This window comes from Penaeus japonicus, unplaced genomic scaffold, assembly GCF_977035675.1.
Source record: "Penaeus japonicus unplaced genomic scaffold, GWHDUDI00000001_assembly GWHDUDI00000033, whole genome shotgun sequence".
NCBI lineage: Eukaryota > Metazoa > Arthropoda > Malacostraca > Decapoda > Penaeidae > Penaeus > Penaeus japonicus.
This window is the reverse complement of record NW_028234435.1, coordinates 6,718,062-6,745,561: the sequence shown is the minus strand read 5'-3', so window position 1 is coordinate 6,745,561 and position 27,500 is coordinate 6,718,062. Positions and strand designations below refer to the sequence as shown.

General features: G+C 49.9%; 1 protein-coding gene across 8 annotated transcripts in view; it reads right to left on the bottom strand.

Annotated features, from left to right (window-relative positions):
• mub (poly(rC)-binding protein mub) overlaps nt 1–27,500 on the bottom strand; it is a 56,610-nt gene that overhangs the window by 17,623 nt on the left and 11,487 nt on the right. For 5 of the 8 annotated variants that reach the window (XM_086556796.1, XM_086556799.1, XM_043022002.2 and 2 more), the window contains exons 3-6: nt 8,762–8,818; nt 4,926–5,042; nt 473–751; nt 1–276 (exon numbers count right to left, since the gene is read on the bottom strand). The exon at nt 1–276 is cut by the window's left edge and continues 153 nt beyond it. In XM_086556796.1, the coding sequence (XP_086412922.1) occupies nt 1–276; nt 473–751; nt 4,926–5,042; nt 8,762–8,818 (729 nt within the window). The remainder of the gene's footprint in view (nt 277–472; nt 752–4,925; nt 5,043–8,761; nt 8,819–27,500) is intronic. The other 3 variants (XM_086556802.1, XM_086556801.1, XM_086556797.1) reach the window with 1 other exon arrangement.

Sequence of the window (27,500 nt, the reverse complement as noted above, 5' to 3'; positions counted from 1 at the left end):
CATGATGGCGCCGTGGTGTGGGGGGCCTGGGGAGGGCGCCGTGGAGACGGGACATGGGGCCAGGAGGGGGCTTAGGGGGGCCGCCATGAAGGGGCCGGGGCCGGGGGGCCCCCCAGGTGGTGGTGGGGGAACAAAGGGAACGGTACTTACATCGGGCGCTGAGGGCACTGCATAATTACCCTGGATAGTATAGGCCTGGCCGCCGGCAAGGATCACCGGACCCCCGGCCACCTGGGGTTTGGGGCGGTAAGGGATCGTGGCGCCTTTGGGAGGGGACTGAAACAGAACGGCACAAATCAGGGTTACAGCCTGCACATGGAATCGACCACGCCAATACAACACATACCATCACCTGTAAATCCACAAGTATTATGCACAACAATATAAGAGATAGCTTGCATCATTGATATCAGATATTGAAACATGAGATCGTCAGCCGCGAACGCGCTGGAGCGCCAGGGGGCCGCCTTACCTCTAGCATAACGCAGCATATGTTGTAGATACACTGCGTGATGGCCTCGGACGTGCCCGACACGGTGACGGCGCGCTCCGTGGAGTTGGGCAGCATTTCGGACGCCACCTGGATGGAGGCGCCGGTCACTTCGCGGATCTCCTTGATCTTGGAGCCGCCCTTGCCGATGAGCGAGCCGCACTGCGAGGCGGGCACGATCAGCCGCAGGGTGATGGGGGGCCTCTGCTGGCCGCCGCCGCCTCCTGCGCTGCCGTTGTTCTGGTACATCTGACCAAGGAACTGTGGGGGGAAGGGCGGTCGTTACAAGGGCTCACGGGGAGGGGAGTCATGCACAGTGGAATTACGACTGCTTCTAAAGTCATAATAAGAATGGACAAATCAATTAGACAGACAATAATAATAATAATCCTCATAATAATAACATTTAATATCAATAATAATACTAACAATCTTAAAAATAATTACATTAATAATGACAATAACAATAAATACAATAAGAACACATGCAATAAAAGTAATGTAATAATAATCTTATAAATAATAAAACCGATGATAAATATCAACACTCCGGCGGCCTCAAGAAATGGCGATGATCGAAAACAACGCAACCTAAGATAGGAACAAAGCTAGAGCGAGTATCTTGCGAGTTGGCTCGTCCGCAGCCTCACCCTACGCCTCCCTTGTTGGCTCGGCGGGAAAAGGAAGCAAGCAGGCAGGCAAGCAGGTAGGCAGGCAGGAGCGTAAACAAACACTTGGCCGGGCACAGAAAGCCTCTGCTACCTCCCGCCCAATGGCAAATTTACAACGCTGCTGCCGCCGTCACCAGTTGCAATGGGAGCGGGGCTCTCGAAGGCGCTCCGCCCCATCTGCCCTTCTTACACGCAATACAAAGGTGAGAAGAATCCACGATCACAAGCATCCTGGCGTATACGCGCGAACGCCCCTTCCTCCCTCCTTATCCCTCAATCTCACACTCACACTCTCTCTCACACTCACACACACACACACACACACATTCTCTCTCTCTCTCTCTCTCTCTCTCTCTCTCTCTCTCTCTCTCTCTCTCTCTCTCTCTCTCTCTCTCTCTCTCTCTCCCACGGCGTCTGCACAAAGCCCATTTTGGGCCGAGTCAACGCTGCCTTTCAGACACCTTGTTAGGTTATATGATATTCATCACCGCTGGGTTTGTGTACAGGGGCTTCGTCCGGACTTGTGCACAAGGTTTTAATTAGGGAGCAAAAGGGCGGAAGGCCGGTGGGGCGGGAGGCTTCCGTGGCGGAGGGCGTGGAAGAACAAGAATAAGAATCCTTGTGCGAGAAAATAAATGGCGTGCGTCGCCGAGTCATACGGATTACGAAGACTGGCAGCATGTAATATAAAATGTACAGACACGAAAACCAATAAGTCCTAAGGTGGCGTGATTATTGGGAAAAAGAGGAGATACAAGGCTAGTGGGAAGGTGGAAGATCTGTTCAGGTGAGTGGAAAGGAGGAGAGAGGAGGAGAGAGGAGGAGAGAGGAGGAGAGTGGAGGGGAGGGAGGAGGGAGGGTGAGGGAGAGATATAGGGACGGAGAAGGGCAAAGGGATCGGGAGGCGTGCGTTATCATCAATATCAGGAACTAGCCTCCGCTAGTCGTGGTTCTCACACTCAGCACTATCGGAGAGCGCCGGCGGGAGGGCGACGAGGAGGCCGCGGAAGGCTACCACGTCAAACCACGCGTTTCCTTCCCTTGCCCACGCTCCCCGCCACACGCTGCCTCTGGGACTCTCTTTGGCAACCACAGCAACCATTGCAACTGGAAGTACTATCCGATGCCTCCACCGGCGTGGATGAATTTCCCGGAGAAATCCTGGGAGAGTCTGTGTAAACACATACACGGGAAGGAGGGAGAGGGAGAGGGAGAGGGAGAGGGAGAGGGAGAGGGGGAGAGGGGGAGAGGGAGAGGGAGAGGGGGAGAGAGAGAGAGAGAGAGAGAGAGAGAGAGAGAGAGAGAGAGAGAGAGAGAGAGAGAGAGAGAGAGAGAGAGAGAGAGAGAGAGAGAGGTGTGTGTGTGTGTGTGTGTGTGTGTGTGTGTGTGTGTGTGTGTGTGTGTGTGTGTGTGTGTGTGTGTGTGTGTGTGTGTGTGTGTTTGTATGCTTGTGCGTGTGTTTGTGCGTGTGTGTTTGTGTGCATGTGTGTTTGTGTGCGTGTGTGTGCGCGCGCTTGTGTGTATGTGTGTATAGGTGTATGTTAGTAGCTGAGCGTGTCTGCGTGTGTACGTGTTTGCGCGCGCGCGCACTTGTATGTACGTGTGTATAGGTGTATGCGTGTAGCTGCGCGCGCGGCAGTGTGTGGGAGAGCGTGTGCGCGCGCTTGAGTGTAAATATGAGAGGTGGGGAGGGGGCAGATGGTTTACCAGAGACTACCTCTCAAAATTACGCTTCCTCTCGCTCTTTGGCGCTTGTTTGTCTCGACCCGATTTAAAATTCATGGGAGGGCGCTATCAGCCTCCCTCCAGCCTCTTTAAAGTTACCTGCCATCTCTTCTCCGCCCCTCCTCCCCCCCGCCCCCACCCCTACTCGGCGCTGGCGATTCCCGGGTCGGCGGGGCGAGGTCACGGTACGCGCGAGGAAGGCACCGGAGCAACATTCCTCTTTTATCCTTTCGTCTCGTGCTCCTTCATCAGGGAAATGAGGAACGGTAGGTGAAGGATCAGGGGGAAGGGAGGGGCAGGGGGACGGGGTGGGGACCAGAGCGCGAGGCAGAGTATCAAAAGTTGAGAGTGATGTTTAGGTACGATAAATAAATGATGGTTCTGCTCTCGCCCGTCTGCTGGCCGAAGCCTCGCTCCACCAGGGTACGGTCACATCGCCTTCCTGCACCTGAAGTACGCATACAGGCACTGGATGCCTCTGGTTACAGGGACGGGGCACTCTACAGAAACTTCGGGAAGCAACTGCCGCATCCACCTGCAGCTGGGATACCCACCGAACGCCGTGACGTCACAGCCTCTCCCTTCACCCCTAAGCCCAGTGCAAAAGCAAAGCCGAAACGGACACGTGTGTCGGGCTCACGTGTTCAAGCGGGGCGCGACGACGAAGGCGAGTGCCACTTGGCTTTGAGAAAGGGGTCGGGATACGTCTGCTGGTGAATTAGTGCAGATAGAGGTGCCATGGGCAATGCCGCCGTAAATCGCCACCTTGTGCTTGCGGTGGCATCATCAGTGGAGGAATAGGAGGAGGAGGAAGAAAAGGAGCGGTAGCAGTAGCGGGGGGAGGAGGCGGAGGAGGAGGAGGAGGAAGAGGAGGGAGAAGAAGTAGCAGTATGATGAAGAGAAGGAAGTACATTCATAGGGGTAAGTGCAAGCGGCCAGGAACCAGAAAGAAAGCGAAAGAGCAAAGTGAAAAGAGAGAAGTGCAATGCGAGAGAAGAGAAGCGGTAGAAGTAGGCACGGAGGCTTCCACTGTTTGCACTCTGTCCATTAATAATGAGCTACCCTCCGCCCTCCCCCCCCATCCTCCCTCGACTTCCACCGCTGCAAAGAGGAAAAGGAACGGGAGATGGAAGGGGAAACACGAGCAGGGGGAGAGGCAGGAATGAATGGCCATGCGTACGAATAAATGGAAGAGGTTGAAAGGACCGGAGAAAGACTTGCAAACAGGCCGGAAAATGCCGAAGCGAAGACGAGGAAAAAGGACAAAAACAAAACAGATGACGAACAAGAAAATGAAGAGGAACGAGGCGGAGCGACAGGATGGGCGTTTCCGTGTGGGCGGGGCGTAGCAGTACCTCTCCCATCCTGCCCCTTCCCTCCCCTCCTCCGGCACCGGCCTCTTCGCTTTGCTTTCCTTGAACAATCTTGCCTTGAGCTGTATTGTTTCCCAGGGCGCTGCTCGCCTGATTGCCTCAGCTATATTTCCTAGTCAACTAAGGGCGTCTGAGCCAAGGTTCTCGTGAGAATAACGAATGTGCTTTGCTCGCAGGTTAGGAGGCAAAAGAAACTCGGCGCTAGAAAGGCCCTCACTACACTGGCCCTCTTCTTAACCTAGGCTTTCATTAACGTATATCCTTGTCTAAACACCAGCCCGAGTGCATGATTAAATCACACCCCTTACCCAATGCCCCTTTTAATCAAATGGCTTACGTCGTTACATTACTTATAATTGTAACAAAAAATATGCTACCCTTACCGCGTAATTTCTCCCCCTCCCCTTGCCCGCCCTCTCCCACCTCCCTGCCGCGTGACGGACGTGACGCAGGAATCGAGTGTGAAGGTGACACGGACTACAACTACAAGCACCACCGCCGTGACGAGGCAACATCTCTCGGAATTTGCGATGTGTTGACATTGCCTCGAGGTGTCGTCCGTCTTCCCTTTTCCTCGCTTGCGGTTCCCTTTCCTCCCCGCCCCCAGCGAGATGAACTGACGGGAACAACGACGACTTACGGAATGAGAAAAGCCATAAGACTCACCTCTTCGAACTTGGCACATATGAGTTTGAAGGCTGTGAAGATGGAGTCAGTGTTACCGGTGACGGTGACGATCCTCTCGGGGCACGAGCCATCGCTGATGTTGATCTTCGCGCCAGACTGAAAACAAACAAGCAAACGTAAGTTGAGTGCGCATGCGCCACGTGGTGTGGTTAAGTGAGGGATGTAATGGGGCACTAGATGTGGAAAATATCTTTCTACTTTCTACAATGAATAACAAAAACATACAGAGTAAATCACATAATAAGGATAGTATGGACAAACACACACAAAAAAAACACATACATAAAAACAACCAGTCAAACAAACACAAACACACACACAGAACAACCACGCCACCTCTGCCGTCTGCCACCAGACACCACTCAGAAAACGACCGCAGAACTGAACAAACCCGCCACTTAGTGAAAATATCCGCGAGTGGACCACAGCATCACCCTGTCCGCTCCCCGCACCCTCGCACACCGCTGTTGCCGCATGCGTTCTTTAATTCCACCGCCCTTGTCCCTCCTCAAACCGGGGTGGGTGGTGGGGGGGGGGGGTAGAGGGGAAGGACGGGAATGGAGTGGGAAATAGGAGAACTGCGCTAGGCAGATTAACGAGGCTCAATCAACTGCCGCCACCTGGAAACGAGTTTACCTGTAGTAAGAACAGGTATCGGCACAGCAATAAAAACAGACATGCAGCGTAATCTACAAAATGAGCCGAGGGAAACGAGGAAATGGACTCTAATTTAACGTCGATGTCGACTTGTATCCCCCAAATGGAGAATGTCGAGGCGGCCGATACAGATGGCGGCGTCGAGCAAAGTCGACGATACATAAAAGCGCACCGCAGTCGAATACCGACTTATGCTCAACAAGCGGAGAATTAATTACGGCACTCATCGGCGGGTCCTTGCTGACGCGGGAGTGCTGGTCAGATGCGGAGATAGGAAGGACATCGAGGAAGAAGAGAATAATGGAAAAGAGACCGAGAACAAATCTAAAATAAGGGGGGTAGAGGAAGAAAGGAGAGTAAGACTGAGAGAATGAGAGAGAGAGAGAAAAAAAAGAAAGAGAGAGAGAGAGAAAAAAAAAAGAGAAAAAAAAAGAGAGAGAAAGAGAAAGAGAAAGAGAGAGAGAGAGGGAGAGAGGGGAGGGGGGGGGAGGGGGAGAGAGAGAGAGAGAGAGAGAGAGAGAGAGAGAGAGAGAGAGAGAGAGAGAGAGAGAGAGAGAGAGAGAGAGAGAGAGAGAGAGAGAGAGAGAGAGAGATAGAGAGAGAGAGAGGGGAGAGGGGAGAGAGGAGAGAGAGAGAGGGCAGGGAGGGGAGGAGAGAGGAGGGAGGAGGAGGAGGGGGGGGAGAGAGAGAGAGAGGGAGAGAGAGAAGGAGAGGGAGAGAGAGAGAGAGAGGGAGAGAGAGAGAGAGAGAGAGAGAGAGAGAGAGAGAGAGAGAGAGAGAGAGAGAGAGAGAGAGAGAGAGAGAGAGAGAGAGAAGGGCGGTGGCCGTGTTGGATCCAGTGGCGCTAAAATATTTACAGGTGTGCAAGTGGCGGCGGCTGGAAAGGTTAGGTTAGTCCTCTCGCTCAGAGGACGCGCAACCTCGAAATCTTCGGCCGTCCTTCAGAAGGATTTACACAGCGGAAGGGGAGAAAAGAAGGAAAAAAAAACAGGAGATAGGAAGAGAAAGGAGTGGCGCGAAGGAGGCGACAATTCGTGGGAGATAACAGCTGGATAACGAGAGGTGCAGTAGGAGTAAGGAGGGATGTTAGAGCGGGGCGAAGGAGGCGAGGGTCAAGGCGGAGGAGAAATCCTGAAGGAGGATTGACAAGTGTAGTGCCAGCTTAAATGGCGATGCTGGTAGCGGCTGGGATCGGGATTGCTTCACGACACAGAGGGTAAAGACAGAGAAGAAAAGCGGAGTTGAAGAAAGGAAAGATAAATAAGAATAGAAAGAGGAAAATCCAGGAGGGAAGGTGGCGTTTATCCTCTTCGAGCGAGCTTTTCGGCATGACAGCTTGATATTCGCTCTGTATCTCCTCTCCCTCCTTGCCTTGGATCATCTGCTCCCTGCGCCTCGCTTTGGGAGTTTTAGGTACATCTCGGTCTCAATGGGGAGTCAATGCGCAATATCTATTCATGCTAGTTTTAGACTGGATTAGGGCAGAGATTCGCTTCTCTCTCCCTTCCTCGCATGCTGCAGAAGAATGGGAAGCGGTCCTTTCTTTCATTCTGACGCCCAAACGGCACAAACTCTTCTGCAGCCTAACTGTGCGTCCGCCTCACGTAATTGCCTGCAGCCTCGCCACATTCAGCGGGATGGACGTACTCGCGCGGAGACGAGAGCACACAGCAAGCATCTCGCGCGTCTCCATCGCTGCAACTGCATTCTATGAGGCTCCATTGTCGCTACCACAGAGCTGTCTCAGCAGCACCTCTTTCCCCTCCTTGGCAGTAGGGAGCACAGCCGCAGCCCTTGCAGCCGTCTCCGGCCCTGGCCCTGGCCCCATTCCCGTCGCCCGCCATCCTTCAAGACCGCGTTTGCAGGCATGGAGCGCATTTATGGTCAATTTAAATGTTAACCTTCCATTAGGCCGGCTTGCGGGGATAACGGGGATGTGCCGCCAGACCCCAAGTGCCATAATAACGGGGACGCGACCGAGTCCCCATGGCACGCCGATGGCGCGGATGGCGTCCTTCACAATGAAGGGGAGGGCGAGGGAGGGCGAGGGAGGCCGTCGGGAAGGAAGCGGACGAAGGGAGGCCGGGGGAGCGCCCCACTGGGATAGGGGGAGGGAGGCCGGAGATCAATTTGGATATCGATTTCGGATGGGGCCGAGCCGGATGAAGGCCCATTGCGAGACCAAAAGAAAAACAGCATTTAAATACTACAAACAAGCCAACCTTCGAAGCCATTCTTAGACATATCCACACTCATCCACATACTTCTTTCTTCTTGTTATGTCTGTATAGTATAATTTATAACATATGTAATGTATAATGCATTATCATATATACAAGTTCACAAGTGCACGCACATAAAAATACATACATACATACTTACATACTTACATACAAACATACATACATACATAAAAAATATAAATAAATATATACATAAATATACATATATGTATGTGTATATATATACATTATTATATATTATAATATATGTATATATTATTATATATATATATAATATAAATAGTATATATATATATATATATACATATATGTATGTGTATATATATACATATATATATGTGTATATATATATATATATGTATATATATATATATATATATATATATATATGTATGTATATATATATATATATATATATATGTATGTGTGTATATATATATGTATATGTATACATGTATATATATGTATATGTATATGTATATATATTATATTATATATATATATATATATATATATATATAATATTATATATATATGTGTGTGTATATTGTGTGTGTGTATGTGTATGTGTGTATGTGTGTGTATGTGTATATATGTATATATATATGTATATGTATATGTATATGTGTATATGTATATATGTATATATATATCCATATATATATATATATATATATATATATATATATATCTATATATATATATGTCTCTGTGTGTGTGTGTGTGTGTATATGTGTATATATATATATATATATGTGTGTATATGTGTATATGTGTATATGTGTATATATGTATATATATATATATATATATATATATATATATATATATATATACACACACAGATATCTATCTATCAACATAAAAGACAACGGCACACGAGCAGACATACTTTTACATGGCAATGACACTTACTTCTTCTCTGAACCGCTTAACAATCTCTCCTTTCTTGCCGATGATACTGCCCACTTCCTGGAACACAGAAAAAAATCACGTAAATATTTTGCACCGAAGAATGACTTTGCTTTCTCGGTGGGAGGCAACAGTACATGCACGACTCCCTGCATTTGTGTTATTTTAGTTTTTACTCTTTTTCTGTCATCCGACTCCCAATAGCAGCCGTAACATTCCTCCTCCTCCTCCTCCTCCTCCTCCTCTCCCAACTGTACATGCAGCAGCAAACATGCACAGCAAACACAGTCGCCAAGTTTAAATATTTCAGAGAACATGAGAACTGAATTTTTGGATACTGTTCTCTAGCCCCCCTAGCCCCCCCCCCCAACAATCCAATCCACCCACCCCTTCACCTCCCTCACCCTCTGCCCCTCCAACACAACTCGAGTGTTATTGATATTTTCTCTCTCTCTCTCTCTCTCTCTCTCTCTCTCTCTCTCTCTCTCTCTCTCTCTCTCTCTCTCTCTCTCTCTCTCTCTCTCTCACTGGGTAATATTTAGAAAAAAATGTCTGCGTCCTTGTACGAAAAATGTGAACCATAAAAAATGCAGACACGTAAATCGGATTTACTTCATTTCCCTTCGCATTCCCCGCCGCAAAAGGTCAATGCCACTTCACTTCAAGCGGTAATATCAACAAAACAAGATCGGTTTCCTCAAAGTAGCATCACGGCAAATTTTCCATCTCCTTTCCTCGTTTTCCCATGTCCTCCTACCCTCCTACACCCCCGAACCCTCATATCCCACCCTCCCCCAAGCCCACCCTTTTCGCTCCCAACCCCCCGCCCATCTCCCCCAGGTGATAAATCTACCGGCATCTTCTTGATGAACAATCTCCTCCCGGCCATCCTCTTCCCCAAGGCTTCTTGTGGGGATTGGTTTCATAACCTGCCCCCCCCCCTCTTCCTCCCCCCACGCACGCACTCTATCGGACCCTGTCGTTGAAACAGGGTCGGCCAGGTTGCTTAGCTAATGTCAACCCAACCAAAGGGCTGGGAGGGGGAGGAGAAAAAAGAAGAGGTAGAGAAGAGGAGGAGAAGGAAGAGGGGGCGTCCGAGGGCAGGCCATTTGGAAACGCGAAAGCAAAGGTGCGCGGACGGGCAGTGGCTGGGACGAGGACTGAAGGATGAGCGCGGCCGTTTACTTTGAATGCGAATGGACGATTCGCGGAAAATTTTCGATCGTTGTGGCGCCCAGCGCGGAGCCCCTAAACTGGCATGGGGGATCCACAAGAAAAGCCCGCTTTCCCTCGCAAATTCTCGCAAAATATGGCCACGACCCCGACACACGCGTCTCGGCAGAACCACGAGCTCATGAAGGGCTCTCGAGCCATGAGGAGGTGAAGGGGCGGAGAGGAGGGAAGGGAAGGACAGAGAAATAGCAAGGGCAGAGGAAGTGAAGAAGGGGAAGGAGAGAGGGAGATGGGGACGGAGAGGATGGAAGGAGGGAGGGAAGGACGAAAGAGAAAGAGAGAGAGAGAGAGAATGTGATTCACAGAGCAGGCGGCGAGAAAGAGGAAAGAGAAGGAGGAGATGAAATCTTTGGAGATGAGGGTAAGGCCGGAGCTTTGGGTTTCACTCGCAGGCACTCCAGCACGCGCCGGCTCCTCCTCCAGGCGGTGGAGGGCCACCCGCCACCGCTTCCACGTCTCACAGCCACAAATGAGATGCAGATATATACATGTAACACATACCTCATGCTCGTACACGCACTCTTGACAACACACTCACTCTCGAGCGACACTCCTTTACGCTCGAATTCTCACTCTCGAAAGGCACGTCGAGCACGAGTATCACTTAAGAGAGTCGCAGCTCGAGCACGGGTGCGCGGGCGCGTGTGCAGGCGCTTATAGGCCTATGCTTAGACTCAGGTGGTCCGCCTAAATCCAGCCTGGCCCCCTTTACCACCCCCCCTCTTCCCCCCGCTTTTCGACTAGATGATATCCCCGATACACAATCCGTCTTGCCGCAACCGAGTAATCCTTCTCTCCCCCGTTTTATTGCTCTCCCGAGACATGGAACTCAATTTTATTCAATTCTTCTCCTTCCAATTCCCTGTGTAAAATGGGATGGAGCTTGTCGCCAGAAGGACTAACAGTGAAGCGAAGGAATAACGATCAGAAGGAAAAGGGGGGAGGGGGGCGCGCAAAAGGTAATATAAAACATAAAATATCAAAATTTCACAATAAAATGTTTGTGTATTTGTTTCCGTGTGTATATATATATGTGTGTGTGTGTGTGTGTGTGTGTGTGTGTGTGTGTGCGTGTATAATTAATGGGATCCAAGTAACTACATAAGGAAAACATACGGGGGATCATTTATTAGAGAAGAATGGCCCCTGCTTGAGGGAGGGCGGTTAATCGGGTGTGTCTAACACTAATTCCAGTATGAAACAAGAGGTGGAGAGCGGGCCTCATACGCGGGACATATGACAAAAGGAGGGAAATAATGGTCAAGAGGCGTGTGGAAGAAAAGAGGAGTGGGAGAGGGAGAGGAGGAGGAGGTGGAGGAGGAGGGGAAGGAGAGATGAAGGCGGCGTCAGCACCCACAGTTGTCCCTATCCCTCCCCCTCCCCCTCCCCTTCTTCCTCCTAGCCACCCCTCTCGGGTTCCCTCGCCTTCCTCCCGTTTCCTCCTTCCTGAGGGGGTGACAAGAGTAGGAGAAAGAGGGAAAGGAGGAGGAGGAGGAAGAGGAGGATTTCAATAGCCACCCTCTTCTCCCCTGCCTCTCCAGCCTCCCTGTCTCCCGGCAGCGTTACCAAGCCAGGACGGAGGCATCAGATAAAATCCTAATTTAAACTGTCACCGGTCGATATCCCAAACAATCGGGCCGTGTCTCTCTCCTTCGATCGCCACTGCGGCTTCCATTGATATGAATATCGATTAATTACATTTCCCATTAATGACGCTGGAGTGGAAGAGGCCGAGCCCGCCGAGCACACGCGCGGCGGGACGCACATCTCTCCAATGTGAAGGCTAAAAATAAATCGAGAAATGAGGTGGAGAAGTAGACGCTCCCGGGCGTGGGGGGTGGGGGATGGGGGATGGGGGATGGGGGGTGGGGTGGGGGGGAGCGAGGGTAGCCATTGTCGTTGGCGTATCTCGCATTTCTGCCGCTCCAACCCAGCCCTCGCCGCAACTACCGGCCGCTGACTGCATACTTCACAAAAAGCTCTGTTCTAATTTTACCATTCTGATTCTTATTTCCCTGGCGATTTCTGGATGCTACTATTGTCCTCATCGGGATTGTCTTCCCCTCCTCGGACTTGTGAAGCTATAATCAAACCCGCATTGCATTAATTGATGCCGAAATTATGGCAAACTTATAACAACGTTGTTTTAAAAGCTTTTCCTAAACGTATGACATGAACTATTCGGTCATCCTGTAAGATTTTCCTGACCAAAATCACTTCAATATCCTCTTGGCAATCGCCCCCTCCCCCCATTTCTATTTCTTCTTCTCTCTCTCTCTTAATTTCTTTCTTTCTTGCTCTCTCTCATATTCACACACCACTCCGTAACAGGGCGACAAAGACGCCCGTGACGTCATCCGCGGATACTTTCCTCTAACCATTACTTACAAACTTTGGACATTCTTGACTTGCTATTAATGTCGGCAGGGCCTAACCCTTCCCTTCCCCGTACCGTTCCCTTCCCTCGCCTTTTTCCTTGCAAATGGTCCGGGAACAGGAGCGGCGATAGAAAAGCATTACGGAACGAGAACAAGAGTCGGGATGGGAGCAAACGCCGAGAAATACGGGCGACAGAGAACCGGGAAGAGGAAGGCGCGAAGGACTCCCGAGTAGGTCGGGTTACCTGTCAGACGGGGTAGGCCTCGCACCAGTTGACCGGCAGTAACACAACCGCCCCTTAAATTAGTGTCGGCGAGCCTCGCGAAGCCCCACAGGAGCCCTTGGTCCCCTGTGCGAAGCCCAAGGAAGGGAGCACTGAAGCCCCCCAAGCGTGGCAGACCCTCCCCCTCCCCCTGACCCTCCTGGGGGGATACACGGCTTCACCACGTTCCTCTTGCTGCTGCTTCCACATACAAGGCTAAGCTGCATCGTTTTGTGTCTTCTGTATTTCCAAGTTCATTCTCTCCTCTTGTGACGCCATCAAGGAGCTGCCGAGGAGGGAGATGACCAAGCGAGCGAGGACCATCTGGTCTTGCAGGTGTGGCAGGCGTCCTCCCACCTTCCCCCTCTGTCCCACTCAGATCATGTCAGGTCATGGACTCAAGGTAGGTCAGGTAAAATGGTCAGAGGGCAACACATGGGGTCGAAAAGGGGGAAGGGGAGAGGCGGAAGCCCTAGTCAGGTCTCTCCCCTTCTCCCCCCCCCTACGACGGCATTACACCCCGGGAGGAAATGCCAACGCGAACCCAGCCTAGCGCGCGTGTAGGGGCCGATTCGGTCGTTTCAAGTCGTCCTCACTCGTGGTAACTTAAGCTCTGCGCGAAGGATATGCTTACACGAGCTTCCTCCTCACTGTGTGACTCCTGGTTATCTATATTTACGCATCCGAGCGCCAGCTACACAAGCTAGTATCCTTCCTCCAACCTTTCTGCCAAAATCTACTCCTTCTGGCTCTCACGAAACATTCTCTCCCCTCTCCAAAATTTACTCCTTTTGGCTCCCATGAATCACTATTATCACAAGTACTGCCAACTAATGCGTATAATTCCAAGGTTTCTATCGCGCCCTCCTTGCAATACGTGTCCCTGCCAGCCTACTTTCTTGGGCCTCTCATTGCCAGACGCAGCTGTCACGTAAAACGTGGCGCTCGTGGCGCGAAGCCGTGCCTTTCATGACGGCCATTTCACCCTCTCCTACAAGAATGTTTATGCAGGCCATGCGGGCGAACGCCTCCCGACATATTCCCGGCGCATCGCCCGAATTCCGAGGAGAGAAGCAGCGGAGTGAGGTCCGGGGCAGCAGCTGGCGGAGTCAGAGTTGGAGGGGCTTAAGGCGCTCCAACAGTGACAACAGCAGCATTAGGACCTGAAGGGATTAAGTGCCAAAAAACAACAAGATGGCGAGAGGAGCATTAGCGGCGGCGGGACACCGCGGCGAGGGGGCCAGACGCCGATGGAATGAAAGCATTACAGCTCTTCTCTCCTCCTCCCAAGGCAACGCACCAGGGCCTCTGCCAAGTGTCTTGCGGTAGAGAAGGGTATTGTGGAGGGAGTGGGGGGAGGGGGGGATTGAAGAGCTTAAGAGAGGAAAGACGAACAGCTAGGCCAGAACGAACCTGAAGGTGACTCGAACTTTGAGTAAAAAGAATGGGGCTGTTGTCGTCTCTGACGAAAATTTTCTTAGTTAAAAAGAAAAAAAGACCCCAGAACTAGACAAAAATTTACTTCAGTTGTTCTAGTTACCACACTGGGAGGTACACTTCTCCCTTTTTATGTTACGCACGCTGACCTCGGAACCGAATGATTCTATGGAAATTATGAACTAAATATGAAATTCATAACAAAATGCGTTGGTAAAGACTAAGGAGTATGGATAGCTAAATAAATATACAAATGTAAAAAAAATATACACACACGTCATCCTACTCCCTAGCGTATCATGCAGGTGATCCTTCCTCTTCTCTTTCCTCTCCCTCCACCACATCCTCCTCCTCCTCTGCCCCCCCCCCATCCCCATACGACCCACGCCAAAGTCCTCAGGGGACCTGGGACAACGGCCGCGGGGGGGAGGGGGAGGGGAGGGCTCCATCGTATTATAAAAAATGCTATTGAGAACAACCAAGACAAGAGAGGGGAGGGGAGAGGGGGTGTAATAAGGAGCGGCCGGGGAGGGGTAGCCGAGTGGGGGCTGGCACTAATAATTAAAAAGCGGGGCTCAGCTCCAGAGAAAGAGATGGCTGAGGGGCGGAGGGTCCGGGAGGGGAGAGGGTCATGTATGAAAGAAGAGAAGGAAAGGGAGAGGGAAACACAACAGAAGGGAGAAAGAGCGGGAGTCAGAGGAAAGAAAATTGCCGTATAGCACATCCATTCTCTGCCATTAAGAGAATCGAGCTCTGTGGGTATGCTAGCTGCCCCAAGGCGCCCAAGGACTCCTCGCCGAGAGAATGAGCCTCAGCGAGGTCTTTCCTTCACCAGACCGCCTCTGTGAGCGGCAAGAACTCAGCATCCGATCATTCTCGAGGTACAGCATCGGGCGGGGAGCTAGGGACCCGGAGCGGCTTGTGACGCCGGTGCTGGAGCCGGACCGGCAGCAGCAGCAGCGTGGGTCTGGGAACCAGCGCTCACAACAATGGCCCGAAACAACCACTCCACTACAAACAAAAGCCCCTTCTTTTAAAACATTTGAAAGCCTGGTGAGCGTAATATCAGATGCGCTTACTCTCTCCCTCTCTTTCTCTCTCTCTCTCTCTCTCTCTCTCTTTCCTTCCCCCACCCACCACTCAACAAGAGGCGAGCTCGCGCGCAAGAGGTTCGTTGGGAAGGTTGATATCGCTTTCTCGCACCGCCCTCGACCTACCCTCCTCCCCGCTCCCCTTCCCGCCACGAGGAGAGCCAATAACAAAGTATCATTAAGTCTAAATGACAATCCAATTTTTGCCAATTCCGCCCTTTAAAGAGGAGGTAAAAGTCAGTAATTACTTCTGTTAATGAAAGAGAAAATGAGCTACAACGCGCACAGACAGGAGCATGGGGGAGGGGGTAGGGGGTAGCGGGCCTTTAGGGGCTCGTCTAACCACCTTCCCTCCCCCTCTCCCTCCCCACCCTATCACCAAGTGACACTCGATATCAGACCGTTATCAGCTGTTACGTCGCCGGCCCCGCTTTCCGTAGGCGGAGTGGCAGCCTAATTTGCAGCACCGTCCTTATCGTCTTGCAACTTGTAACGGGCGCGTGGCAGGCCTTCCCGGACCATTCCGATAACATACACCACCACCGCCGCCACCTGACGCAGGGGAGAGGGAGAGGGGAGAGGTGCACGGGGAGGGAGGGAGGGAGGGAGGGAGGGAGGGAGGGAGGGAGAGAGAGAGAGAGAGAGAGAGAGAGAGAGAGAGAGAGAGAGAGAGAGAGAGAGAGAGAGAGAGAGAGAGAGAGAGAGAGAGAGAGAGAGAGAGAGAGAGAGAGAGAGAGAGAGAGAGAGAGAGAGAGTCAGGCAATCACGTAAAAAAACGAGCAATAAGGAATATAAATAAATCAACAAGAACAAATTCAGAAGCCATTACCAGTAACAAGTATGTGGGAAAAGGCGGTCTAACTGCCAAGAAAATGAGAGAACGAGCGAAGGAGGAAGACTATGGCAAAAGTTGAAAGGGACCAGGGAAATGGCCCTTCGTAGAATCACTAATGTTGGCAAAGAGGGGGAGGGTGAGTACGGGTACATGGCAATAAAGACAAATAAATCATCAATTTAGGTAGAGTAAGACGGAAGGTTGAAGGTAAGGGGGAGGGAAGAGGGGAGGTATGCGAAGGAGAGGGGAGAAGAGAAGAGAAGAGAAGAGAAGAGAAGAGAAGAGAAGACAAAAGAGACAGAATATCATGTTAAACCAGATGGGGACAAGCAAAGCACTTCATAAATCATAACAGTAAAAAAGACCACGCAATTAATATCAGCGACACACACACCTAATTCAGTCAATGAGATTCCTGCACAAAACTGTCGCCTAATCCCTCAGTCTCCGTCAGGACGCGTACATTAACATCTCGGGCTATGTCATTAAAACTAGCCGCGTGACTTGTGCGCGCGTCTACTCGTCCTCGGCTTCCTCCCTCTCAGAACCTAATTCTACTTGACCCAAGCTTCTCCTCTCCCCTCTTCTTCCACGAACTAATATCCGCAACCACTTTCCCATCCCGTGATATTACAAAGCCCAACAGAAAACAGGGCGACGGGAGAGAACAGAGAATAATAAAGGGGAAAGGAGAGAGAGAGAGAGAGAGAGAGAGAGAGAGAGAGAGAGAGAGAGAGAGAGAGAGAGAGAGAGAGAGAGAGAGAGAGAGAGAGAGAGAGAGAGAGAGAGAGAGAGATGAAGGGAGAAGGGGTGAGCCACGAGGTCTCAACTCGTCCATATATTGCCGGTTCCCACCATTGTTGCCCACTTAACATCCCTTCATTTACTCACCACATTCCTACCCCCCCCTCTCTCTCCCTCTCCCTCTCTCTCTCAACCCCATGTTCCCTATTCCCTGTTACATTGATCCAGTGGCTATAAACTCTCCTCCTTCTCTTCGTGTAAACTGCAAATTCTGCATTATTGCATTCTCTCATTTTTCATTTAATTATCGCCATCTTCTCCCAGTACCTCATCTGCCACAGAGTTCAAACCTTCCGTGGCAGCGCTGAAGCTCCCCTGGCCTCGCCCTCTTCCGTTTCTCTCTTCTTCCTTCTCTCATCTCCTCTCTGCCTCTCCCCCTCTGCCAAGCTTCCACTCCTCGTTCTCTGCGGACATCCTCTTCCTCCCCTCTACCCCTCCCCCTCTCCCCTCCCCGTCACTCACACTACCAACTTCCTCCAGCTTCCCCGCTGACCCTCGCCCCTCATCTCCCCCTCCCCCTTCCCCTCCTATCCCCCAACCTCCACTCATATTCCTTTAAGCTCGCGGCCCTTTCCTGGTCCCTGTACATCGACCACGGGGCCCTTCCGAACTCGCATCTCCTGCTCGGGGGCCGCCCTGCCTGCCTGCCTGCCTCATGTCTGCTTGCCCCTGCTTCCACATCCCTCTCGGAGCGTGATCTCATCTCACACAACGCCATCTCGCCTTCGCCTTCGCCACCTCTGCCTCAGGTCTGTGGAGTGCACGACGGAGCGTGGTGTGGCACTCCAGCCTCCTTCAGGCCGTCGGCGCTCCACTCGGGCGGCCGGAGTGTCCTCAGGGCTGGCTGGGAGGTCGGCGTCTTTTTAATTGGTTCCGGGGAGGACCTAGACTCCCCGACCCAGATTGATCGCCGTACCCTTCGCCTCCCCTCCTTTTCCCTCGCCCTTTCCATCCCACTCTTTCGCCTCCCCTCGCCCTCCGCCGAGCCCTTGCCATCTCCCCATGCAGTCTCTGTCCTTCTCTCGCTTCTCCATTCTCAGGACCTCTTAACAGGCCGCAAGGAAGCGTCGGCTTGCGCCCTTCCCTTCCTCCTTCCCCATCTCCCGGCGACGCTAGGTGAGCCTGGCCAGCTTCACCTGCCACTCCGCGAATAAGCCAGCTTCCCTGGTTTATTCCCAGGCCGCTCCGCCTGCATCCCACCCTTTCCAGGCTCGCTATTATAGGGTACCCTGCCGCGGCCTTCACCCATTAATCCTGCACAGGTACAAGTGATTAAGGCCTGGCGAATGAAAAGCTTCGGGGAGAATTTTCCAGAAGACCGCTATGGCCACTAGGAGGCCTAAGATATAACATTCCATATGCAAAAAGACTTGTTACACGGAAGTGGCACTGGCAATTACACCTGAGTGTGGGCGCCGGTCCAACACCATAGGCCCGATCCGGGCCCTATTATCACTGCAAGTTCCCTCTTCCCCCTTTGCCTGGTTCAGTGGCACGGAACCCTCCCGGTGGACCGGGTCAGCCCCGCCTGAACACAGCAATCACTAGATTTCCTGAGGGAGGCGCTCCTGGGCAGGGGAGGGGGAGTCGAGAGCGCCGGCCAGGCCTCGCGGTCTGCTACCGTCATCACGACCACCATATTACCCACACAACCATACGGCCAAGCGGTTTCGTGCGATGCTGGCATTGCATGGATGCCGCAAGGGAGGGAGATGGTAGCATGGGAATGCTAGTTAACACGCGGGGCGATAGATGGCAGCACTGTCGGACAGACATTGGTTAAAAGCAAACTGTAAAATAATGGTGTAACGTTTTCCTCGATTTGCCACAGGCAGGCCAAGTTCTATATTAACTGAACATGTTATTTTCATGATCAACTTCACCAAAGACGGATACATAGATTCATTAAACATAAAGAAAACTAAAGAAGACAGGTAGAAGGGGGTGCGGGTGACGGCTTCTCCCCGCGAGGAAATGAAATCGAAAAAGACAAGCCCAAAGACGCGTTAAGTTATCACCTCTGCCACGACGATAAAGATATAAACCCATTTCCCCTCAGTAAAACACTTCCCTCAACCCACCCACCTTCCCTCCCTCCCTACACCCGCCCCTACCCACCTTATAACTAACGGGGAGGGAGCGACGGTGGTTCACATACGGAAATTGCTTCATTTGTATTCGTAAAAAAAGCTTAATACTCTCTTGCACTGATACCGTCGTGTTGCGGGAATGGGGGGGGGGGGGGCAGATGGGGGTTGAGAAAGAAGCACGTTGAAGCGAGATTTATAAGCCATCCAGAAGATAAAATGTGAAATCTACTCTTTCAATTATTCTCGTTTCAGGGGAAAAACGTCACAATAACGGAAAATATAAATTTAACCAAAAGCCCCCCAAACTTTTTACAATATAAATCCACAAGTATTCTTTTAATCCCCAACGATATTTCATTTTTATGGCCATTTTAAAGTTGTGCTACCTCTTGCGAATGCTCAAAAAGAAGTCGCATGCATATGCATGTATGTATGTATGGATACATACATACATACATATATAGACACATGCGCGCGCATGCACGCACGTACGTACGTGTATATCTAATCATATATATATATATATATATATATATATATATATTTATATATATATATATTATATAATTATATATTATATTATATATATTATATATTTTATATATATATCATAATATATATATATATATATATATATATATTATAATATTATATATATATATTATATATTATATTTATATATATATATATATATATATATATATATATATATATATATATATATATATATATATATAAGTACATATTCATATAAATAGGTATATATGGTGTGCGTGCGTGTATAGGAAGTTAAAGAAAAGGAACTGTCTGAAAGTTACGAAACTCCGAGTTACTATAAAAAGCGGAAACTTTTTTTTTAGAGAACTTTCAATGATTCGGAGTATGCACTCACGCACATCCAAGTGCATAATTCAAAGGGGGGGGGGGGAAGAGAGATATAAGTGGGGGAAGGGAAAGGGATTAAAGAAAGAAAGAAAGAGAGAGAGAGAGAGAGAGAGAGAGAGAGAGAGAGAGAGAGAGAGAGAGAGAGAGAGAGAGAGAGAGAGAGAGAGAGAGAGAGAGAGAGAGAGAATGCGTGTGTAAAAGAGAGAGAGAGGGGGGGGGGGTGTATGTATCTTGCTAAGAACCATCAATCACCCCCGAGAGACCCACACCTCCCTCTCCATCTGCACCCGCACCGCCCACCCCCTCCCTCTCCCCTGCCGATGTTTACCCAACAGCGGCAGTTCGTCAAACAAACAGACACTCTATTACCCCACTAGTGAGGAGCTCCAAGAGTACACGGCGGTCCAACTGTACCTGCTGTGTTGGAGTGACAGCGCCAGAGTTTAGATAACAGAAATAACAATACCAGAAGACAGTTTCTCTGATGGCGATTTGAAAAGGAAGTTATCTACTTATGTGTGTAGATAATGGAAATATATATCTATTCCAACCCATTTCTTACGTTTAAGATGAAATAAAATTCTTATGCATCTTATCTTGCGACCATATACTGTGGTGGGTTTTGGACGGAGTTCTTTGAAATACAACGACGTGGATTCTTAAACCAGACTAAATTTAGTATATCCGATAAACAAGAAAATGTTTACATAATAAGCAGAAGCGCATATAAGGAACGTATCAATCTCAGATTCTACGGGGCGATAAAAAAGCATGATCTAATTCGGAGTCACATACACATAAATAAGGGAGGGCCAGATGGGACGGCATGATAGGGTGCATACATCATCATACGATAGCTCGTACATGTGACGTCTGCAGACCTTGGAGGCGCTCCGAAATGAGCGGCGAGGGAGGGCGCTTGAGGAGGGAAGAGCGGAGAGTTACGTGACTCGGGGAGAGGTGGCAAACACGACGGGACGAAAGGCGAGGGGGGATCGAAAAGTTCATCCCTCTTAGATAGAGGTCTTGTGGGGTCGGTCGGGCCGCTCAAGGGGGAGAGAGGACCGATCCGGTCAGGGCGAAGGTCACGACGAAAGATGGGAATGTTAACGAGAACGTGTAGCTGAGGATGGAAGGAGGGGAGGAAGTGGAAAGGAAAGATGAAATGGAAGTGGGCTGTAAAAGGGAAGAGGGTATTGCGATAATTTCTACTTTGGTCAGAAATATTAAAACGGATACCGGGGCAAAAATAAAACTACGAACGACCAGAATTTGACCGAGAGAAACGACACGTGCAAGGAAGTTAAATGAGACCGAATAGTATCAGTGAGACCGGGCAGCGCCGTTCGAAAAAAGACGCACTTCGAGAACATGGCAAACAGAGAGAGGGCAAAACCAGGGGGCTGCTACGAGGAGGGAGGGAGGGAGGGGAAAGAGGGGCCAACACGAGAGGAATGTCGACCACGGCCGCTGCTGGCCACAATTGTTTCCCCGGACGGTGCTGCCCTCGCGGCTAATTTTGCTCCGTGGAGCCTGACTGTCTGCCTGCCTGTCCTACCTGGGCTACTGGCTGTCACGCCCGTACACGCGCCTGCCCATTTTATCACTAGCACTATCACTGTAATTGCAATGTATCAAAGCGTTCGATAGGTGGATAAGATGCTAGACAGATATATAGATAGACAGATAGATAGAAGTATATAAAAATGATATCCAAAGAAGGTTAGAGTGTGGACTAAGCCGAAGAAGTGTCACACGCGTCGCAGGGAGGGACAGGTAGTTGTCAGATTCCGGAAGAGGAAGAGGGAGAGAGCCGAGCGAAGGTGACCAGAGAGAGATGAAGAGACGAAAGCGGAAATTCAGAGTATATGAGGCCTGGTCCCGATGTCGTCGTTGATCGCGCGAGGGGGCAAAGGACAGCAAAAATAGAAAATCAGAGGAAGGGATGAAAGGAAACAGGTGAAAGACTAATGACAAACAAATCAAATAATCGAGAAAGGGCCAAGAAGTCGCTGTTGCCCCAACGAGGCGAAATAGTTGGCTAGCTGTCAATAATATAGGGCGTGTTGTCACATACAAGATACGGCCGAGAGGAGAAGAGAAATAGAAATAAGGAAGTGAAGTGGGAATAAGAAGAGCGTGAAACAAGAGAAGGAGGAGGAGGGGCACAGAGGAGGAAAATAGGGGTGTAGAAAGGGAAATAAAGGAGGGAGGGAAGAGGGGAGGGAGGGAGGGAGGGAGGGAGGGAGGGAGAGAGAGAGAGAGAGGGAGAGAGAGAGGGAGAGAGAGAGGGAGAGAGAGAGAGGAGAGGAGGGAGAGAGAGAGAGAGAGAGAGAGAGAGAGAGAGAGAGAGAGAGAGAGAGAGAGAGAGAGAGAGAGAGAGAGAGAGAGAGAGAGAGAGAGAGAGAGAGAGAGAGAGAGAGAGGCGGTTTAGGCAGCAGCAGCAGGAGTAAGGATCAAGAGAGGGTCGAGAACAATAAGGGTCGTGACGCTAATTGGTGTTGACAAGGCGCCCTGCGAGTAAATGGGTGTTTGACGACCCACTCCCACCCCTCTCTTGCCTCCTCCTTAACCGACCACATTTCCATTCTTTTTATAAGGCCGGTAATCCGTTGATGATAAAAGAAAGGAAAGAGGAAGAGCGTTAGATCGGAAAAGAGGGGATCGATGGGGAGAAGCGGGAGAAAGATTGAGAAAAAAGAAATGTACAGTAAGGGGGAGTAGGAACAGCATTACACAAGAGAGAAATAGAAATAGAAAGAGAGACAGAGAAAGAGAAAGAGAGAAAGAGAAAGAGAGAGAGAGAGAGAGAGAGAGAGAGAGAGAGAGAGAGAGAGAGAGAGAGAGAGAGAGAGAGAGAGAGAGAGAGAGAGAGAGAGTGAGTCGTGTCGGAATGTGGACAATCCCGGTAAAAATAGTCTCAGCTGTTCAAAAAGAGAGAGACAATGTGAGGAAACTGGTGCAGAAGGCGAGGCGGTACAGCCCGATGCCACCGGCCCGGCCGCCGCCGCTGCCGCCGCTGCCGCCGCCGCCTCACCTCGTCACCGACACCGCTTCCCTCCCTCTTCCTCTCCCTCTCTTATGAGTCAGTAAAGCGAGGTGAGCGAATGGGACGCGACGCACTCGACTAACACTTGATCTACTAGCTTAACTAATCACTTCTCGTTCCCGCCCATGCTGCCCCCACTCCTCTCCCCTGCCCCTTTAAGCCCCTCCCCTCGCTCTCTCTCTTTCCCTCTCTTTCTATCCCCTCGCTCTCCCTCTCCCTCTCCCTCCTGGCGGCCGCGTGGTCCTCAACGCTTCAGACACCGCTGATTCTTGGCGTCCTCTCAGCCCTGAACGCGGCATAGATTCGGGAAAGGGAACGGGAGGGGGGGGGGGGCTCTAAGCCAAAAGAGGCTCGGGGAAGATTTTAAATGGGCGGCAGTTACGGTGTTCATTTCTAGACGGTAGTCTTCATGCTTCCTTAGCATAAAAGCATATATCATTTAAAAATGCAAATGGGAAGAATATTAACTCCTGTAGTCTTTTCCGGTCTCATAATAATCGCGCAGAAATGGAAAAGCCTCTGACGTACAAATCCCACCCACCCCACCCTCCACCCCGTGCCCCCCTAATTCGCGGGAACGCCATACTGAACAGCGCCCAAGTGAACAAGCTCGAAGACAAACTGAACATGACAAAGCCCGCAAAGTTTCCTCCCTGCAGATCTCCGACCTCACCTCGGGTCCATCCTCGCAAGTGAATAGGCCTTTCCTCTTTCCTCTTTCCTCGCCGAAGGAGGCGAACGAACACACGAACGAACTACGAACAGATTCGAGTCGCCAGCCATGCGAAGCGAGCGGGCAACTTGAACTTTAAAATACTATAAAACATAAAAAAACGCAGTATTGATCCATAAACATCCTACACTATTCAACTGCATAATATTTCATGTCATTAATTAATACAACAAAAAAATATGTAAGCAATAGCGAAGCCTGGATGGATGTAAATATTTAATGACCCACAGAGACCCGAGTTGTGAGGAGGGCTGGGGTTGGGTAGGAGGGAGGGGGGTTTAGGGTATAGAAGATCCCAAACAAGGGGGCGTTGGGGGTCCGGGGATGGAGGGTGGGTTGTGGGGGGTTAGCAATGTTATCAAGGCTTCACGACGATAAACGAAAGTCCCATTACTAACCAAGTCGTGCGTCGTTTCGCCACAATTACCCTGCCCCTTCCCTCTTTCTCCCTTTCCTTGCAGCGCAACTGCACTCTCACCTCTACTTCTGACTAACATGCTCACGGAGAGAGAGTGAGAACGAGAGTGAGAGTTTTATTAAGAGTAAGAGTGAGAGCCAGAGAGCGAGAGAGAGCGAGAGAGAGAGAGAGAGAGAGAGAGAGAGAGAGAGAGAGAGAGAGAGAGAGAGAGAGAGAGAGAGAGAGAGAGAGAGAGAGAGAGAGAGAGAGTGTGTGTGTGTGTTTATGTATATATGTATATGTGTGTGTGTGTATATATATATATATATATATATATATATATATATATATATATATATATGTATATGTATATGTATATGTATATGCATATGCATATGTATATGTATATGTATAAATATGTATATATATATATATATATATATATATATATATATATATATATGTATGTGTATATGTATGTGTTTATGTATATGTATATGTATATGTATATGTATATGTATATGTATATGCATATGCATATGTATATGTATATATATATATATATATATATATATATATATATATATATATATATATATATATATATATTTATATATATATATACATACACATATACATACATACACACATACATACACACACACACACACACACACTCATATATATATATATATATATATATATATATATATATATATATACATATACATAGATAGATAGATAGATAGCATCTCTCTGTGTACCTATAAACTGGTCTCACTATAGCTGATATCGACGACCAAGTCACCGCCTTCTCTTTAAATGGATCCGTTACAAAAAAAAAGCAAACAAACAAAAAACGTTAGCAAGAACGTTACCCTGGAGCACGCAGTCCCCGCGATTATTATAAGCCCCCTCCATCTGTCCCATATGTCGCCCCCTCCCCCCTCCCTCCCCCCGCCCCTCCCATCAGACCTGACCCTCGCCGACCCTCCCTCTACACCATTATCCCAGAATCAAACTAGAACAAAGATGTTTTTTCCTCCCCAGACGCGGACAGGGAAGGACCTCAGACAGCTTGGTCGATACCGTGTTAGTAGTCACCCACGCCACGTGTCCCCATATGAAGGGTGCGAGGGGTGAAGTGTGTGTGTATGTGTGTGAGGAAGGTGGTGGTGGTGGTGGTGGAAGAGGAGAGAGAGGAGAGGAGGAGGAGGAGGAGGAGGAGAGGGAGAGAAGGAAGGGAATATCGACCCGTACCGCCTCCCTACCACGTCCAACACGCTGGACTTTAGTGCATGCAGGGGGAACGGAGGAAGATGCCAGGGCAGAGGAGAAGAGAAGAGAGGACGATGCTGATAAAGAAGGGTATAGATGTATAGATGCAGAGAGATAGACAGAGATGTGCATCCATACAGAAACAGGAAGAGCGAGGGGATAGATAGACAGAGGAGCCACCATCTACTCAAACACACAACTCGCGTCCTAGCGCTTGTGGGATGCTCCGCAGGGGAGGAGAGGGGAGATGACGCAGGAGATGAGGCAAGGGAGCGGGAGGACAAGAACATCCGTTACTAACAGCCTCCCGAAGTACGAAGCCCCACGTTCTCGCCAGTGCCCTTAGGCCCATGCACACATGTACATACAGACGCAGACATAGAAACAGACAAGCGCGCCCCAGCACCTACGCCCGCTCTCCTCGAAAGAAAGGTCGCTGTTAGGCTGACGCCACAACGTGTGCATTACAGAGCCATGTCCTGATTACTGGTGTCTAAACGCCGATTACCTGACTCCGACGCCGCCAGAGGCAACACTATGACACCATGGACACACTAATCACACCTTAATGTCCTCCGCGTCTCTCTCTCCCCTTCCTGGCTCTATATTTGTCTCTCTTTTAATGTACTTCTTAATACTATTCTTCGCATCCAATTTTCATGTGAGGATTTGCGCCATCACAATTTTCTTATTTTTCTAGACACATTCGATACTTCAAGAAACAACTTTTAATAACAAGAAATCAATGCCTATAAAATACAAGTTTTCGCTGATCTGCGAAATGAATCCCGTCCACCTCTATCGCACCGGAAGCAAGACCAGCTAATTCCTACCCGACACCAGAAGCTTTTCTAAACACCATCTCGACACTTACCTCCTTATCTTCCCAAACAAACGCACCTCTGGCAGATGACTCTGCTTACCTGCCAACCCAAACATGTTCTGCACACTTGGCCTGTTCTGGGACACAGTATCTGACACCGACCCATCAGCCTATCTCCGCCACGTCTCAGGCGCTTTAATCCAGGGGCCACGAGTCTAGGGACCAACAGAAAAAAGTAACACGACGAAATACCGCAGTGTTACTAAGCAACTTGATGATTAGCTGACAAGACAAACAATGCACGAGTGACCGGCTTAGCTAAAACTCCGGCGCGCAAACACAGCCATCGACTAACACCAACCGTCATTAACCAACAACCTAAACAATGAACGGATAACTTCATGCCAACGGCCCTGATGGACGGCCTGGCACTTGTGTATGCATGACCATCTACACATGAGAGGAAGGTCGCCATGAGAACCTCCCCTCTCTTCCGTCCTTCTCTCTCTTTCTCTCTATCCCCATGTTATCTAGAAAATAGTATACTAGTCAAGTGTGAATAGGCAACTTCTTCATGTGATAACAGAAAGAAAAGGTCAAGTTAAGGATTGATATCAGAAGAATCGAGATGCGAGAGAAATGAGAGGAGAGGAAAGGAGAGGAAAGGAGAGAAGGGCAGAGGAGGGGAGAGAAGAGAGGAACACGAGCCAGTGATGCTCGCGCTCGCAGTCACCCCCTCCCCTCTCCCACCCCACCCCCAGGAATCAATAACACTCACACAGCTATATGCTCCACCTCCCCTCTCCCCTCCCATCCTATCCCCTTCCCGCCCTCCCTTCCTCTCCCCTCGCGCCCTCTCTCTCTCTCTCACTCTCTCTCTCTCTCCCCCCTTAACCTCTACACCACCATCCGCACCGGCAGCTCCCCGCCCTCCCTCTACAGTCGACTATTGCCTCACTTCATACGTACACGGTCTTCGTTTTTCTCTCGCCTCGGCCTCCGCTGTCCCACACTGCAAGCGGAGGAAACCTTGCGCGCAAACAATGAGGATGGAACGAGAGGAAGAAAAGGAAAAGCTAACAGGCTGCCAACCGTATCAGATCAGACCGCATCGACGTGCCGTAGATCAATGATTGATCAAAAACTTGGGCACAGCTTTGTTTAGGCGTGCGTGTATTGTTGGCTTGATCTTCACTCCAAGCCGACTTCACTATATCCACTCTCCATCCCCCTCCTCTCTCTCTCTCTCTCTCTCTCTCTCTCTCTCTCTCTCTCTCTCTCTCTCTCTCTCTCTCTCTCTCTCTCTCTCTCTCTCTCTCTCCCCTCCACTTATTAAACAAAACTTTGAAATCTCCATAAATCGATGGTTACGCGGGCAGGTAAGTTCCCTCTGGGGAGTCTTGGCAATTTAATTTAAACTCAAATTTACCTGTAGTTAACCCTACT